This window comes from Pelobates fuscus, chromosome 6, assembly GCF_036172605.1.
Source record: "Pelobates fuscus isolate aPelFus1 chromosome 6, aPelFus1.pri, whole genome shotgun sequence".
NCBI classification, from domain to species: Eukaryota; Metazoa; Chordata; class Amphibia; order Anura; family Pelobatidae; genus Pelobates; species Pelobates fuscus.
This window is the reverse complement of record NC_086322.1, coordinates 27407031-27424463: the sequence shown is the minus strand read 5'-3', so window position 1 is coordinate 27424463 and position 17433 is coordinate 27407031. Positions and strand designations below refer to the sequence as shown.

At 45.4% G+C, this 17433-nt stretch overlaps 1 protein-coding gene across 1 annotated transcript in view; it reads left to right on the top strand.

The window, feature by feature from the left end:
- The window catches only part of LOC134566026 (vomeronasal type-2 receptor 26-like), a 48679-nt gene that overhangs the window by 15650 nt on the left and 15596 nt on the right, over window positions 1-17433 (top strand). Inside the window, exon 2 of the mRNA XM_063425739.1 lies at window positions 13973-14096. Within this exon, the coding sequence (XP_063281809.1) occupies window positions 13973-14096 (124 nt within the window). The remainder of the gene's footprint in view (window positions 1-13972; window positions 14097-17433) is intronic.

The window sequence follows — 17433 nt, the reverse complement described above, 5'->3', positions numbered from 1 at the left end:
ACCCTTTCTCCAGTTAGCTATTTAGATGCCTTGGTGCAATCCCACGTTATGAACTATATACAGCAATAAGAGATGCACTCTCCGGTCTTTGTAAATAATCCAATTGTATTTATTCAAACATTTTTTACATCATCCGATAAAATCCCATCTGATCGGATAATGTAAAATTTTTTTGAATAAATACAATTGGATTATTTACAAAGACCGGAGAGTGCATCTCTTATTGCTCTGTGTGTGTGTGTGTGTGTATATATATATATATATATATATATATATATATATATATATAAAATAGGAAAAGCACCCCAGGGAAAACATAAACTTAACTTTTATTCAGCAACTGCCATGAGTGATCACTCATGGCAGTTGCTGAATAAAAGTTAAGTTTATTTTTCCACCCTCTAAATGAAGTCCCTGGAGTGCTTTTCCTATTCTATATCTATCATTATTGCTGACAAGCACCGGGCTATACTAATACTTTTACTGGAGTGCAAGCATCGGACTATACTATATATATATATATATATATATATATATATATATATCAAAATGAAAAGTGACTGAGTGTAGGTTAGTGAGTGATTGTGAGTGTGGGCTGGCGAGTAAGTGTGGGCAGGTGAGTGAGTGATTGTGAGTGTGGGTTGTGACTGAGTGATTGTTAGTGTGGGTTGGCGAGTGAGTGTGGGTTGGTGACTGAGTGATTGTGAGTGTGGGTTGTGACTGAGTGATTGTGAGTGTGGGCAGGTGACTGAGTGTGGGTTGGTGACTGAGTGATTGTGAGTGTGGGTTGGTGACTGAGTGTGAGTGGGTGGGTGACGGAGTGTGAGTGAGTGACTGTGGGTGGGTGACTACAAAAATTGAATTTTATAAATGCATTCTTTACAAACTTATCAGATGTTAAATTTCCCATGCTATTAAACTGTTCCATATTATATTATTTGGGAGTGAGAGAGTGGGAGTGAGAGAGTGGGAGTGAGAGAGTGGGAGTGAGAGAGTGGGAGTGAGAGAGTGGGAGTGAGAGAGTGGGGGTGAGAGAGTGGGGGTGAGAGAGTGGGGGTGAGAGAGTGGGAGTGAGAGAGTGGGAGTGAGAGAGTGGGAGTGAGAGAGTGGGAGTGAGAGAGTGGGGGTGAGAGAGAGAGTGAGAGAGTGAGAGTGAGAGTGAGAGAGTGAGAGAGTGGGAGAGTGGGAGTGAGAGAGTGGGAGTGAGAGAGTGGGAGTGAGAGAGTGGGAGTGAGGGATAGATAGATAGATAGATAAATAGAAAGATATAGATAGATAGATAGATAGATATATAGATAGATAGAAAGAAAGAGATAGTGATAGATAGAAAGAAAGAGATAGTGATATATAGAAAGAAAGAGATAGTGATAGATAGAAAGAAAGAGAGTGATAGAAAGAAAGATATATATATATATATATATATATATATATATATATATATATATATATATATATATATATATATATATAGATAGATAGAAAGAAAGAGATATATATAGATAGAAAGAAAGAGATATATATAGATAGAAAGAAAGAGATAGATATAGATAGAAAGAAAGAGATAGATATAGATAGAAAGAAAGAGATAGATATAGGTAGAAAGAAAGAGATAGATATAGGTAGAAAGAAAGAGATAGATATAGGTAGAAAGAAAGATATGGATATAGATAGATAGAAAGAAAGAGATAGATATAGATCGAAAGAAAGAGATAGATATAGATAGAAAGAAAGAGATAGATAGATAGAAAGAAAGAGATAGATATAGATAGAAAGAAAGAAAGAAAGAAAGAGATGGATATAGATAGAAAGAAAGAAAGAAAGAGATGGATATAGATAGAAAGAAAGAAAGAAAGAGATGGATATAGATAGAAAGAAAGAAAGAAAGAGATGGATATAGATAGAAAGAAAGAAAGAAAGAAAGAGATGGATATAGATAGAAAGAAAGAAAGAAAGAGATGGATATAGATAGAAAGAAAGAAAGAAAGAAAGAGATGGATATAGAAAGAAAGAAAGAGATGGATATAGAAAGAAAGAAAGAGATGGATATAGATAGAAAGAGATGGATATAGATAGAAAGAAAGAGATGGATATAGATAGATAGATAGATAGATATAGATAGAAATAGATATAGATATATACAGAAATAAATATAGATAAATATATAGATAGATAGAAATAGATAGATATAGATAGATAGATAGAAATAAAGAAAGAGATAGATAGAAAGAGATAGATATAGCTAGATAGATAGAAAGAGATAGATATAGCTAGATAGATAGAAATAGATAGATATAGCTAGATAGATAGAAATATATAGATATAGCTAGATAGATAGAAAGAGATATATATAGCTAGATAGATAGAAAGAGATATATATAGCTAGATAGATAGAAAGAGATAGATATAGCTAGATAGATAGAAAGAGATAGATATAGCTAGATAGATAGAAAGAGATAGATATAGCTAGATAGATAGAAAGAGATAGATATAGCTAGAAAGAAAGAAAGAGATAGATAGATAGATGAGATAGATAGAGAGATAGATAGAGAGATAGATAGATAGATAGATAGATAGAGATAGATAGAGAGATAGATAGATAGAAAGAAATAGATAGAGATAGATAGATTGATAGAAAGAAATAGATAGATATAGATAGATAGAAAGAAAGAGATATAGATAGACATAGATAGATAGAAAGAAAGAAAAAGATAGATAGAATTAGATAGAAATATATTGATAGAAAGAGAAATAGAAATAGATAGATATAGATAGAAAGAAGTAGATAGGTAGTTAGAAATAGATAGATAGAAAGAGATAGAAAGAAATAGATAAAAAATAGAGATAGATAGAAAGGAATAGAGAAAAATAGAAAGAATTAGATAGATATAGATAGAAAGAAATAGATAAATAGAAAGAAGTAGATAGATATAGATAGAAAGAAATAGATAAATAGAAAGAAGTAGAAATAGAGTGTGTATGTGTTTAACAATATTTATTTAAAGTGTGTGTGTATGATTAACAATATGTGTGTGTTTGTATGCAAACACTATATATAGAGAAATCTCTATATATAGTGTTTGCATGCAAAGTTTGGAGGAGGAGAGTTGCCGTAGGAGGGGGGAGGGCACACAGCGAGCTGAGCTGTCACTCAGCTCAGCTCGCGAACGCGCATACCGCGCACATGCGCGGTATAGCGCTGAGTGTCTTCATAGGGCGGCATTCAATGCCGCTCTATGAAGAACGTGATTGGTGCAGCGCGAAGCCGCGCATGTGCACCACATTGCGATGATGCTTCTTTGAGAGAAGCGTCTGATTGAGCCCCGCGATTTCGTCATTTTGACTAAAAAGGGGGCGTGGCCTTGCGGGGAGCTCGGCGCTGGAACGGAGGTAAGATTTTAATATAAAAATGCTTTGAAAATAATTTTTAATAAATGAAAGTACATATAGAAGCAAATAGGAAGGCTGGGGGACCTGTCTTTCTTGCTTTTATATGTTGACTATAGAGTCCCTTTAATAATATCAATAATACATCTGAACAGTTAAACTCCTAGGTACCTGCAGGTAAATTATGTGCACAACGTTGGGGCCCTTAGGTGTAGGTCGCGCTACCCAGATACAGTTATTAGGGAGAATCCTGAAGCAATCTCTGGAGACAGTACCTTTGAGTGACTTCTATAACTGCAGATATCTCCAGAGAGATCCAGCAGAATGTAGGACAGCAGCAGAACAGCAATGGCAATACTTTCTCTTCCTTCTGCAGACAGGATGTAAGAGCTCATTCACACTCCTGCAGAAAGTTCCAGAATCTGCAGGGAGCTGAACATTAACCCCTTCAGGACGGAGTCAATGGTACACGTTCTGATCAAAACAAAACGTAAACAAAAACTAGAATTTGCACTATATGTCTGTTCACCCGTAGTTCCCCTCTTTCAAATTATATGCACCCACACTTATTATATATCATTTTGTTCAGGAGAAACAGGGCTTTAATCTATCATTAATTATTCATATATGGAACATAATTTATTATGAATAAATTTTAAAAAAATGTGAGAAAATAAGATTATTTTTTAAATTTGCATTTCGGTCTGACATTTTAACTGTGAATGTCATAACACTGTTAGCTTTTACTGCAAAAAAATGCACATATTTGTAATCAGCGATGTCTCACGAGTACAACAGTACCCCCCATTAACAGGTTTTATGTTGTTTTGGAAAGTTACAGGGTCAAATATAGAACATTCCATTTTTAAATTGAAATTTTCCAGATTAGTAATGTTACCTTTGAGACGGTGTGGTAGCCCAGGGATGAGAATTACCCCCATAATGGCATAGCATTTGAAAAAGTAGACAAGCCAAGGTATTGAAAGGGGGGTATGTTTAGTCTTTTTTTAGTAGCCACTTAGTCACAAACACTGTCCAAAGTTAGCGTTCATATTTGTTTTTGTGTGAAAAAAGCAAAAAACGAATATTTGGCCAGTGTTTGTGAGTAAGTGGCTACTAAGAAAGACTGGACATACCCCACTTGCAATACCTTGGGTTGTCTACTTTTGCAAATGGTATGCCATCATGGGGGTAATTCTCATTCCTGGGCTACCATACGCTCTCAAAGGCAACATAACCAATCTGGCAAATTTCAATGTGAAAAAAATGAAATGCAAGCCTTATATGTGACTCTCTAACTTTCCAAAACACCATAAAACCTGTACATGGGGGGTACTTTTATTCTCGGGAGACTTCACTAAACACAAATATTAGTGTAGAACATATTACAACAATAATATAGACCATAAAAGTGCAGTTCGTTTGTAAAAAATGCGAAAAACGTCACTTTTACTTAAAATATCATCGTTGCAATACAATTTACCAGTTTGAATCACTAATATTTGAGTTCAGCGAAGTCTCCCGAGTAAAACAGTACCCCCTATGTATAGGTTTTATGGTGTCTTGGAGAGTTACAGGGTCAAATATAGTGCATGCGAATTAAATTCTCTGCACTTTCTCCCTGTGTTGTCAGGCATGTCAATCAAATTTTAATTAATCAAATCACATAATTATGTTAAAAGATTATTGAAATATACACATAGAATTGTAATATATATGCATTTATAGGTATTTAAATTCTACGTGTATACTAATATAATCTTTTATGTAATTATATGTATTTATCCATATGTATATATTTGCGGTTATTTGTATTTTATATATAGATAGATATATATAGAATGTCATTCTAAGTGTATTTTGTTACCGATATATATATATTAATAACAAAATACGGTTAGAATGAAATTACATATGCATATATAATTTATATTACATTTTGTTTCAATATTTTATTTATTTATTTAATTATTTTATTTATTTATTATTTTAATTATACGTATTTATATATAATATATATATGTACATCTATTATTCTATTATATATATATATATATATATATATATAATATATATACATATTATATATATGTAACGTCATTCTAAGTGTATTTTAATATTAATATATATACTTATATTAGTATTAAAATACACTTTGTAAGACGTTACATATATATAATATCTATGTACACTTGTTTAATTTTATTTTTTTTTTACTTTCCCACCAGCAGTGGGACTGTCTGATATTTCAGACAGTCCCCCTGCTGGCAGATCCATAGCCAGCTATAGGGGGCCATGTGATCGCTCTTTGAGAGCAATCACATGGCCCCCGGGGGCCTCATTTGCCAGAGGGGGGCTGTCAGGCAGCCCCCCAGAAGAGGATCGCGGTGGAGGTGAGTACAACTCATCTCCTGGGGCTCAAAGCCGTTACGGCGTTCCATGCCGTCGCAACGGCTTTAAAACCCATTTAATGCGGGACGGCATGGAACGTCGTAACGGCGTTAAGGGGTTAAGGATGTGAAATTCACTGAAGAGGTAGTGTTATCAGAGTCCATACAGATGTTTCAACAGAAATTGGATAATTACTTGCAAAAACATAATATGCGGGAATACTATTTCTAATTAGTGGGGTAATAACTTCTTGATCCAAGACTTTCATTCTAGGTTCAAGAAGGAATTTGTTCCAAGTTTATTGCAAAATTGTAAGCGTTTCAGACTGAATTTTTGTTGCCTTCTTTTGGATCAACAGCAAAAACATATGTGAGAAAGGCTGAACTTGATGGATGCAAGTCTCTTTTCAGCTATGTAGCTTTGTAACTATGCAATAGGATGAATACACATCTAATAAAATGTATATACACATTTTATACATGTTCAATATTTTGAAGTACTAACAAGCCTAAAAAATACAAATAAAGACACAGTCCACCACCCACATAATACTGTCAATATACCTTACAGAATCATTTTTAATGAGCATGCACTTAATTAATTGGCAAAGGAATGCATATTTTCAAACAGTTTAAACACCTATATTCCATTTTGCGATATGAGTGATTTTTGTAAATATTCAGTCTTTGTTTCTTTATTATTGTTTCTTTATTTGTAGTGGGATTTTTTAAAATCAATTCATTAAAATAAATATCACAGTTGATGAATATAATAGGTTTATCTGAGTCCCACAATTATTAAAAAATCTATGATAGCTTTATTTATGGATTTATGAGTGGCCCTTTAAATGGTGAGTTTCAGTTAATGTAGCATAACAACTTGCAGGTATCAATTGAAGCAACTCTTGTGTGTCTATCTTCCTCCTTGACCGGTGTATAGTCGCCATATGGGCTGGCGGAACCTTGGACAAAACCCCCCCACATACCTAACCCAATAACACACTGACACCTGGTATATGGGAAAATTTGTCCACAGCTTTATTAAATAATTTATATAATATATAACGATAATATTGCTTTAAATAAATTAACATATAAACATGGGTCATTGCCCCCACCTTCCGCCCCTCTCATCCGTATCCTTCTTTTTAATAGAGGGCAATGACCCCCAACATAACAAATACAAATATATAACGACATTTTCCAACCTCGCCAACTTGAACCGAACAAGTGCCAACCATAAGTAACCATGGCAGGGGTATACCCGGATACCCCTGCCCCACCAGGTTCTGAGCCACCTCCAGGACTCGAAACCACCATTGACCATAATTCCAATTTCTCCATGTTCCTCACGTTCCTCATAGGGAGCCTATGTCCTCTCTCTCAGCTCCCTATCCCGCCGCTGTGAAAAAATGGGATAACTCCTATCTAAACATAAATATACGGGGAGGGTGGGCGGGACAAACTAAACCGGGTAGGAAATTAGAAGTGAACCTCACAAAATGGCTCCTCCCTTAAATAGCCAAACCCACATAACCCATAACCCACCTGTCCTGTCTGTTCCTCCTGGGCCCGCCTCCTAACCCCTGTCAAGGCCCTGTTCCGCTTAAGCTGTGCTTTTGGCTACATGGGGCTACATGACCGGTGTATAGTCGCCATATGGGCTGGCGGAACCTTGGACAAAACCCCCCCACATACCTAACCCAATAACACACTGACACCTGGTATATGGGAAAATTTGTCCACAGCTTTATTAAATAATTTATATAATATATAACGATAATATTGCTTTAAATAAATTAACATATAAACATGGGTCATTGCCCCCACCTTCCGCCCCTCTCATCCGTATCCTTCTTTTTAATAGAGGGCAATGACCCCCAACATAACAAATACAAATATATAACGACATTTTCCAACCTCGCCAACTTGAACCGAACAAGTGCCAACCATAAGTAACCATGGCAGGGGTATACCCGGATACCCCTGCCCCACCAGGTTCTGAGCCACCTCCAGGACTCGAAACCACCATTGACCATAATTCCAATTTCTCCATGTTCCTCACGTTCCTCATAGGGAGCCTATGTCCTCTCTCTCAGCTCCCTATCCCGCCACAAGCTCAGACCTTGACCCCTTAAGCTGTCTGAGCTCCGCCACCCCGAAGAAGGAACGCCCTCTGCATCCCTTCCTGCAGACCCAAGTTCAGCAGGTCGTAACCCACTGCCGAAAGGTGTACACCGTCCGAGCGGTAATACCCATCCAACCCCTCCTCCAGCTCCTGGTGCCTTACCACCACTCCCCCCAGTTTTCTGACAAAACTCGCCATCAGGCTGTTCACCTTACCCCTGCATCTGTCAATGGCTACCGGGTCCCGTGCGTACCGCCACCGCCGCCTCGGAACAATCTCAGACCATACCAGCATCACCCCGGGAAGCAGATCAACCAACCGGTTAAGATCCTGCTTCATCCATTTAACCAGCCTCCGCTGCGGGGTGAGGCCCAGGTCATTACCGCCTGCATGTAAGACTAGCATATCCGGCCGCGCCCCACCTGCGACCATACCAAATATTGCCCTGCAGACGTCCCCCCAGCAAAAGCCCCGATACCCCCACCAGCGCACTACGAGCTGACCCTCCGGAAAGCCCAGCTGCTGGCCTCGTGCTCGAGCTGCAGCCCTCCGTCCAGCCCAGAAAACGAAGGAATGACCCACGATCCAAGCGACCCGGCCTGGGGAAGAAAGAAAACACAGGATAAAAAAAACCACCCGTACCCCCAAGGCCGCCCCAATGCCCCTTAGTGTTCCAACAAACCCAAGCGTACATATGAGCGGAACCTAACAGATTCCCATCTCCCAATCCGCTTGACTACCTCATCCCCCAGACCTAGACGTGTGGCCTCCGTGGCCGCCCCAATACGAAAGGAGTGGGTACCGTATGTGCCGGCATCCAGTCCCATCCGACCCAGACCCAGACTGAAGACTTTCTGAAATTGGAAGCGAGAGAGCGACGAGCCATCCGCGTGGACCAACAGGGACCCGCCAACCGCGGGCCTCTGATCCAAATACTCCGACACCGCAGCTACTGGGCACAGTGCCGAGCCCGGCAGAGCCCCCAGCGTAACGTCCGGCCCTTACCTTCCACATCCGTCTTGGACCTAGCCAAGTGTACCACCAGCTTCCCATCCAGTATACGTACCCCGGACACCTGTAGGCCCCCCGTGGCCGCCCGGGTGTTGCTCACCAACTCCCCGACGCGGAACGCCCCAAAGAAAGCCAAAAGAAATGCCACACGGAATAGCGACACCTCAAATGCGTTGAAACAAATGGTGGGCAGCACCTGAACAAGCCCTTCCAGCACATGCACCGACACCGGGCGCCTAGCGTCGGGGGCCCTCCGAGCCCTCCGATACCCTTTGAGTGCTTGCCGGACAATAAACGCCTTGGTAAGGTCCGCTCCCCCATGGAGCTTGAACCAGAACGCCATTGCAGCCATGTTCCTGTCAATCACCGCCGGGGAGGCGCCCCCCGCCAGTAATTGAAAGGTAAACCACAAGAAGGCATCCAGAGGCGGCTCCCCTCGTACCCCTCGGCCCAGCCCGCCCCAGGAACGTTCCCATGAACTCCAGACCTTACTGTATGCGGCCCATGTGGCCGGTGCCAGCGAAGCCTTCACGAGTCCGCCAAGCAGGACGCTCCTAGTTGCCACATCTCGATCGGGCACGGCTGACCCCTGTCCTGGGCCTCCGGGGCCATCATTCGAAACCGGGACCACTGAAAACGAGACAGAGCGTCAGCCACCTCGTTCAAGTACCCTGGCACATGGCGCGCGCGAAAGACCACATTCAGGGACATGCACAACAAAACAAAGCGACGCAGCAGAGTCACCACCGGCCTCGATGCCGCAGACTGATTATTAACCGCGCGCACCACGGACATGTTGTCCGAGAAGAAAACTACCTTCCTGTCCCTCAGCCGGTCCCCCCACAGAGCCAACGCCACCACCAGTGGGAACAGCTCTAGAAACGCCAGGTTACGCATGAGGGGGCTCCGCCCCCATGCCTCCGGCCACTTTTCTGCACACCAGCTCCCGCTGAAGTAGGCCCCAAAACCCACGCTACCCGACGCGTCGGTATACAGCTCCAGCTCGGCTGTCGACACGCCCCCTTGCCGAAAGAACACCGTCCCGTTAAAGTCCCTGAGGAAGGTATCCCACACCCCCAAGTCTGCCCGCATGGACGAAGATACCCGTATGAAATGGTGAGGGGAACGAATCCCCGCGGTAGCCGCCGATAAGCTGCGGCTAAACACCCTACCCATGGGTATCACCCTACAGGCGAAATTGAGCATACCGACCAGCGACTGCAGTCGGCGCAGGGTCACCTTCCGTGCCCGACGCACCTCTGCCACCACGCCGCGCAACCCTTCTAGCTTTGCCCGCGGCAGCCGACATTCCCCCCGCACTGAATCGATCTCCAGACCCAGGAAACTAAGGCACTCAGTCGGGCCCTCAGTTTTATCCGCCGCCAGCGGCACCCCAAAGCAGCCCGCCACCCATTGAATAGTACCTAACAAGTGCTGGCACGCGGGAGAGCCGGCCGGCCCCACACACAGGAAATCATCCAGATAGTGCACCACCGCTTTATCTCCCGCTTCCATCCGCACCACCCACTCGAGAAATGAACTAAACTTCTCAAAGTAAGAGCACGAAATGGAACACCCCATGGGAAGGCACAAATCCACAAAGTAGCCCCCCTCAAAGAAGCACCCTAACAGGTGGTGACACGCCGGGTGTACCGGGAGCAATCTAAAAGCAGCCTCGATATCCACCTTGGCCATCAACGCACCACGCCCGGCTCTCTTCACCAGCTCGACCGCCTGGTCAAATGATGCATAAGAGACCGAGCATAGGTCCCTGTCAATGTCGTCGTTCACCGACCCCCCTTTAGGATAGGAAAGATGGTGAATGAGCCGAAACTTCCCTGTTTCTTTCTTGGGGACCACTCCGAGGGGAGAGACCCGAAGGCCCTCCAGCGGCGGGGCCGAGAAAGGCCCCGCCATCCTACCCAACCGCACCTCCTTGTCCAGCTTCTCCCGAACCACCTCTGGAAACTCCACCACCGACTTGAGATTATGAGGGCACGCAGTGCCACCCCTCTCCCGAAAAGGAATAACAAACCCTTGCCCAAACCCCGCCCGAAGCAGCTCCGCGTCTGCCCTGTTACCGTAGCGGTTTAGCCAGGGCTCCATCGCGTCTAGTTTCACCGGGGTTAGCCCCCGAGGTAGTGGGAGACCCTCCGCCGCCAACCACGGCAGAGGCTCCCGTCCCCCCGGACTTTCCTTTCTTGAAACATCGTTGGAGCCCATGAGCCCCACCGCAGCCCGAGCACTCGTGCTTGAAGCGGCAGGCTGCGCCCCACTTGCACTGGCCCTCATTAAAGAGCCAGCATAAGCCCTTCTGCGAGGCGGCCGACGAGGAGGACTGACCCTTAGCGCCAGCCGCGTGCTGAAAGGGCTGCGCCTTCTGCGCCATCATGAGCTTCATCCAGAGAGGCAGGTCCATCTGGTCCCACCGCATGCCCGGATTCGCCGCCAGCCGCTGCCGGAACTGCTCATCATACCGCCACCATGCCAATCCGCCATAGGTGCGGTATGCCTCCCATATGCCGTCCAAGTAGCAAAACAGGGACGAGCAGGAGCCCGGCGATTTTTCCCCGATTACGCTGGCCAGGATACAGAATGCCCGTAGCCAGTTACCAAAAGACTTCGGTATCTTGCGATACCTCCGCCGTTTCTCCTCCTCCTCCTTCTTTTCGTCCTTCTTGTCCTCCTCCTTGAGGTCAAGAAAGTCCTCCAAGGGAAGAAGAGAGAAGATCTCGCAAAATTCCCCTTTCCAGATTTTATCTTTCACCTCCTGCTTGAGGTGCACCCCCAGCGGGCCCGCGAAGGACACATACGCATGCTGCCTCGCCGCTTCCGTCACCCCACCCGTCAACTCCGCCCGTTCGCTTCCCGCCTCACCCGCGCTGGAAGCCGACACAGCTTCCCCGCCCGCAACTGCCGCCGGGGTCCCTAGACCGGACCCCGCCTCACCTCCCCCTTGCGTCCACACCTGCCCTACGCTACCTTGTGTGCCACCCCCCGCTCCCAGTGAGTGGAGTAGTGACTGCAGTGTTTGTACTAGTGCACTGGACTGTAGCGATTCCGTAGACTCACCGGCCAAGCCCCTGGAGCCGAGGATACCCGGGGCTGCACAGTCCGTCACTGCCCGTCCAGGATGAACGCCATCCGCCGATGTCCCGCCAACCAGGGAGCCCACCCGGTGCCTGGAAAACTCAGATGAGGAGCGACTCCGGGACCTGGAAAGAGGAGAAGAAGTCCTGGGCAAGGCGTACTGTTCCCCCATTACCTTCCCGTCCCGAACCGGGGAGCGCCTGCCAACCGCCAAAGCCTCCCGCCGGGTATCCTCCCGCCGTCGCGCCCCAAAGGCCCTGAGAGCCCTGCCACGTGGACTACGACTCCTACCGTCACCTTTGGATGCCAACCCCCGTCGGTGCAACCTGGGGGACCCGGACCCTGCCGAACTCCCTGACGTAGCGCGCCTGCGCCGGGGCCTCCGTCTGCGCGTCCTGGGGGCCCTAACCGGCGAGGGGCTAGCACTACCAGACTCCGAACTAGACCCGCCCCCCCCGCTTCCTGCCCCGCGCCCCAACCCCGCTGCAGCCCGACCTACCCCTGCTCCTACAGAACCCAGACCAGGGACACCTCCCCCGGGGCCCTCTACGGACGCGGACGGTGACACCCCGCTCCCTAAAACAGCTATCCCCGACCGACCGGACCTGGGAGCCTTTCCTTTCCCCTTACCCTCTACCGCCCTCCTAACATCCACCGAACCCGCAGGCACTACCCTCCGCCCCGCAAGCAAACTACCGAGGGACCCCCCACCCTCCCCCACTGAAGCCTGCCCAGGCTGCACTCCGCGAGACCCCTTTGCAGCATCCCGCACCCCCCCCAGGGGCCCTCCGCCCGACCCCTGCTCCCCTTGGGCCGCTCGCCTACCCGCCCCCCCGTCCGCCCGCTCCCTGGAATCGGGCCTCACTCCCCGCCTGCCCACCACGCCAAGGGGACCCCCGGAAGGGGTACCTGCACTTGCCTGCTGTACGTTGGGCCCGTCGCGGACCGTCCCAGTCCGCGTGCTGCTGTCCACTGCCAAGACCGATGGGGGTGCCCTCCTGGGCCGAGACCCCGCCCCGCCAGGCCCCGCACCAGGCCGTCCGGCCGCCATTTTGGATCCTGCTCCGCGCACGGCCCCATCCGTGTTAGGGGGTGGTGCAGCGACGTCCAGGGCAGCCGCCCGTCTAGACTCACCACGCCGAAGCCCCGGCCGCACACTGGGAGGCAGAGCCTCGACCAGGCAGCTCCTGGGCCTGCTGCGACTTCCACTGGCTGTCTCCTGCACTCCCGTGCCACTGACCTCCGGTTCTCCTCCCGGGCTCAAACGCCTCGGGGGCCTCCTGGCCCGCGCCGGGCGCGAGTCTCCGGCCTCATGTCCTGCCGCCGCAGCAAGGACCGGGCCCAGCTGGGCCTGCACCCATTCCGCTCCTTGTTGCCGCGCCGCTGTCCTGATTCCCTCCAGAAGCTTCTCCACGACATCCATGGCCCTGCAGAGGAGACAAAGAGAGAAACCCTACCCAGCAAGTATAGAGAGCACCGGGATGCACACAAACTAAACCGGGTAGGAAATTAGAAGTGAACCTCACAAAATGGCTCCTCCCTTAAATAGCCAAACCCACATAACCCATAACCCACCTGTCCTGTTTGTTCCTCCTGGGCCCGCCTCCTAACCCCTGTCAAGGCCCTGTTCCGCTTAAGCTGTGCTTTTGGCTACATGGGGCTACATGTCATTTGTCTCTGATGCAATTTTCTCTGCTTGTTTGTGAATTGGAAAGTGCAGCTGTGTGGGTACATGAACATAAGAAAACAGAAGGACATCTGGATGGCTAGGAGCACAAACTGTAGGATTTAAAAGTGTTAATAAACTATTGGTTTTCCTAAATCTTTTGTTTGTTACGTAACTTTCCATGTTGGCTCTAAAATGGAAAATAAATATGAACCTGTAACATTTTCAAATGAGTAAGATTTTTAAATCAATGTGCCATGGAATAAGAGGTTTATTTGACATTTCACTTTGTATCTACTTTAGATTCCAAAATCTGTATGTTCTGAAAACTGTTTACCTGGAACCAGAAAAGTCCTGAGACAAGGAACACAAACCTGCTGTTATGACTGTGTCCAATGTTCAGAGGGAGAAATGACCAACAGAACTGGTATGCTAAAATACTAAAGAATATTACGGAAGCATCAATTAAATGTGGACTTATGATTCACTTAACCACTCTACTACAAGTGGTTTGCAAAAAGAACAACCTAGAGAATCCAATTTTGGGTGTCCTGGAAAGTAAAGTTTAAATGTAATTTTCATTTCAGTGCACATTGCAGCCATGTGCTAATATACACTCAGGCACCCACACACACATTGATACACACACTAATACATGGACACACATACACGCAAACACACTAATGCCCAGAAATACATACACACAATAGCAGATGTGTCTGTGTGTCTGACAGTGTGAATTTGCTTGTTTGTATATCTAACTCAGTATGTCTGGCAGTGTGTATTGGTAAATTTGTGTGCATGTTTGGCATTTTATATTTGTGTATGTGCCTGAGATGTGTATGTGCCTGTTTCTCTTCTACAAGAGTATATCTTTGTGTATGTGTGCACTGTGAATATGAAAAGTCTGTTTATACTTTTAATGTGTGTGTAGTATTTATAACAAAGCTGTGTTGTGTAAGACTGTATTAGGGGTGGGGTGACTGTGTGTATGGGAGTGACTGTCCGTAAGGGCTGGTGGGGTGGGGGTGGGGGGGGGGGTTGTGAATGTGTATGAGGGTGACATTATGGGAGGAGAAGATGACTGTGAGGGAGTGAATAAACAAGCAATGTCAGGTACAGTCAGGAGTTACCTAAAAACCTCTTCTCAGCCATCAGTGCTCCAAACCTAGGGTTCCAAAAATTACTCAAAATATAATTATGATAGATATAAGTGTGCTACATTATGTGCCAAAGAAAAATTTATTTATTGCAGAATAACACACCACAGATGCAAGGTAACAGTCGATAAGCCGTAATCACATATAGCATAGACCCACATCATGTGCATAGAAATAGTTAAAGCGATCCTATAGTACCAGTTTTGCTGGCACTATAGGTGTAAAAGGTCCTCCCATCCCTCGCGCACCCCTTCCTGCGGTGCTGAAGGGGTTAAAACTCCTTCAGCCACTAACCTGACTGTCTCTCAGCGCTGGGTCAGGCTCCGCCTACCCTCCTCAGCCGGCAGGGGAGACCTAATGTGCATGCGCGGCAATGGCAATGAGCACATTAGACCTCGCCATAGGAAAGCATTATTCAATGCTTTCCTATCTCGAAAATCTGGTGCTGGAGGTCCTCATGCAGAGCGGTAGACAGTCACTGAGGACAGACTTAGAGCTCCAATGTTTTACATTGCAGCACTACGTGAAATAGGGACACAGCATCCAAATCACTTCAATGAGCTGAAGTGGTCTTGGGTGCCATCTTGTCCCTTTAAAGTGCTGGAAATATCTGGCCACATGACATCATCATACATCTAAAAGCCTAATTCAAATATAGCTATATATAGAGATTTTATATATTGAATTAGGCTTTTAAATGTGTATATATATATATATATATATAGCAGTCCAGACTCTGGCACTCAACCCCAAAAAGAGATAATGTATGGAAGTATATTACCCGGGTGCCTCCAGGCCAGTAAATATGAAGGTAAAAACAGGAGCACTCACTTGGATTTTCAAAAGTGTATTTAAAGCATCAATACGGATGTAGATTCGTGTTGATGCTTTAAATACACTTTTGAAAATCCAAGTGAGTGCTCCTGTTTTTACCTTCATATATATATATATATATAAAAACCATAAAAAATCCTTGCACTCATGCTGTCCTGGTAAATGTCGGGTGCCAAACCTTGCTGGCTGATTAACATAGAAAATCCAAAGATGCTCGAGGATTGCTATTGGGGCACCACGAGCTTGTATGTCTCTATCACCATGCACACTAAAAATAAAGATTTTAAAAAAAAAAAATGATCGACGTTTCAGCCCCACATTGGGCTTTCTTCAGGATCAAAAAAACAAACATCTTTAATTCAAATATAACTATATATATATATAAAGTTTATATATTGAATTGGGCTTTTAAATGTGTATACAGGGAGTGCAGAATTATTAGGCAAATGAGTATTTTGACCACATCATCCTCTTTATGCATGTTGTCTTACTCCAAGCTGTATAGGCTCGAAAGCCTACTACCAATTAAGCATATTAGGTGATGTGCATCTCTGTAATGAGAAGGGGTGTGGTCTAATGACATCAACACCCTATATCAGGTGTGCATAATTATTAGGCAACTTCCTTTCCTTTGGCAAAATGGGTCAAAAGAAGGACTTGACAGGCTCAGAAAAGTCAAAAATAGTGAGATATCTTGCAGAGGGATGCAGCACTCTTAAAATTGCAAAGCTTCTGAAGCGTGATCATCGAACAATCAAGCATTTCATTCAAAATAGTCAACAGGGTCGCAAGAAGCGTGTGGAAAGATCAAGGCGCAAAATAACTGCCCATGAACTGAGAAAAGTCAAGCGTGCAGCTGCCAAGATGCCACTTGCCACCAGTTTGGCCATATTTCAGAGCTGCAACATCACTGGAGTGCCCAAAAGCACAAGGTGTGCAATACTCAGAGACATGGCCAAGGTAAGAAAGGCTGAAAGATGACCACCACTGAACAAGACACACAAGCTGAAACGTCAACACTGGGCCAAGAAATATCTCAAGACTGATTTTTCTAAGGTTTTATGGACTGATGAAATGAGAGTGAGTCTTGATGGGCCAGATGGATGGGCCCATGGCTGGATTGGTAAAGGGCAAAGAGCTCCAGTCCGACTCAGACGCCAGCAAGGTGGAGGTGGAGTACTGGTTTGGGCTGGTATCATCAAAGATGAGCTTGTGGGGCCTTTTCGGGTTGAGGATGGAGTCAAGCTCAACTCCCAGTCCTACTGCCAGTTTCTGGAAGACACCTTCTTCAAGCAGTGGTACAGGAAGAAGTCTGCATCCTTCAAGAAAAACATGATTTTCATGCAGGACAATGCTCCATTACACGCGTCCAAGTACTCCACAGCGTGGCTGGCAAGAAAGGGTATAAAAGAAGAATCTAATGACATGGCCTCCTTGTTCACCTGATCTGAACCCCATTGAGAACCTGTGGTCCATCATCAAATGTGAGATTTACAAGGAGGGAAAACAGTACACCTCTCTGAACAGTGTCTGGTAGGCTGTGGTTGCTGCTGCACGCAATGTTGATGGTGAACAGATCAAAACACTGACAGAATCCATGGATGGCAGGCTTTTGAGTGTCCTTGCAAAGAAAGGTGGCTATATTGGTCACTGATTTGTTTTTGTTTTGTTTTTGAATGTCAGAAATGTATATTTGTGAATGTTGAGATGTTATATTGGTTTCACTGGTAAAAATAAATAATTGAAATGGGTATATATTTGTTTTTTGTT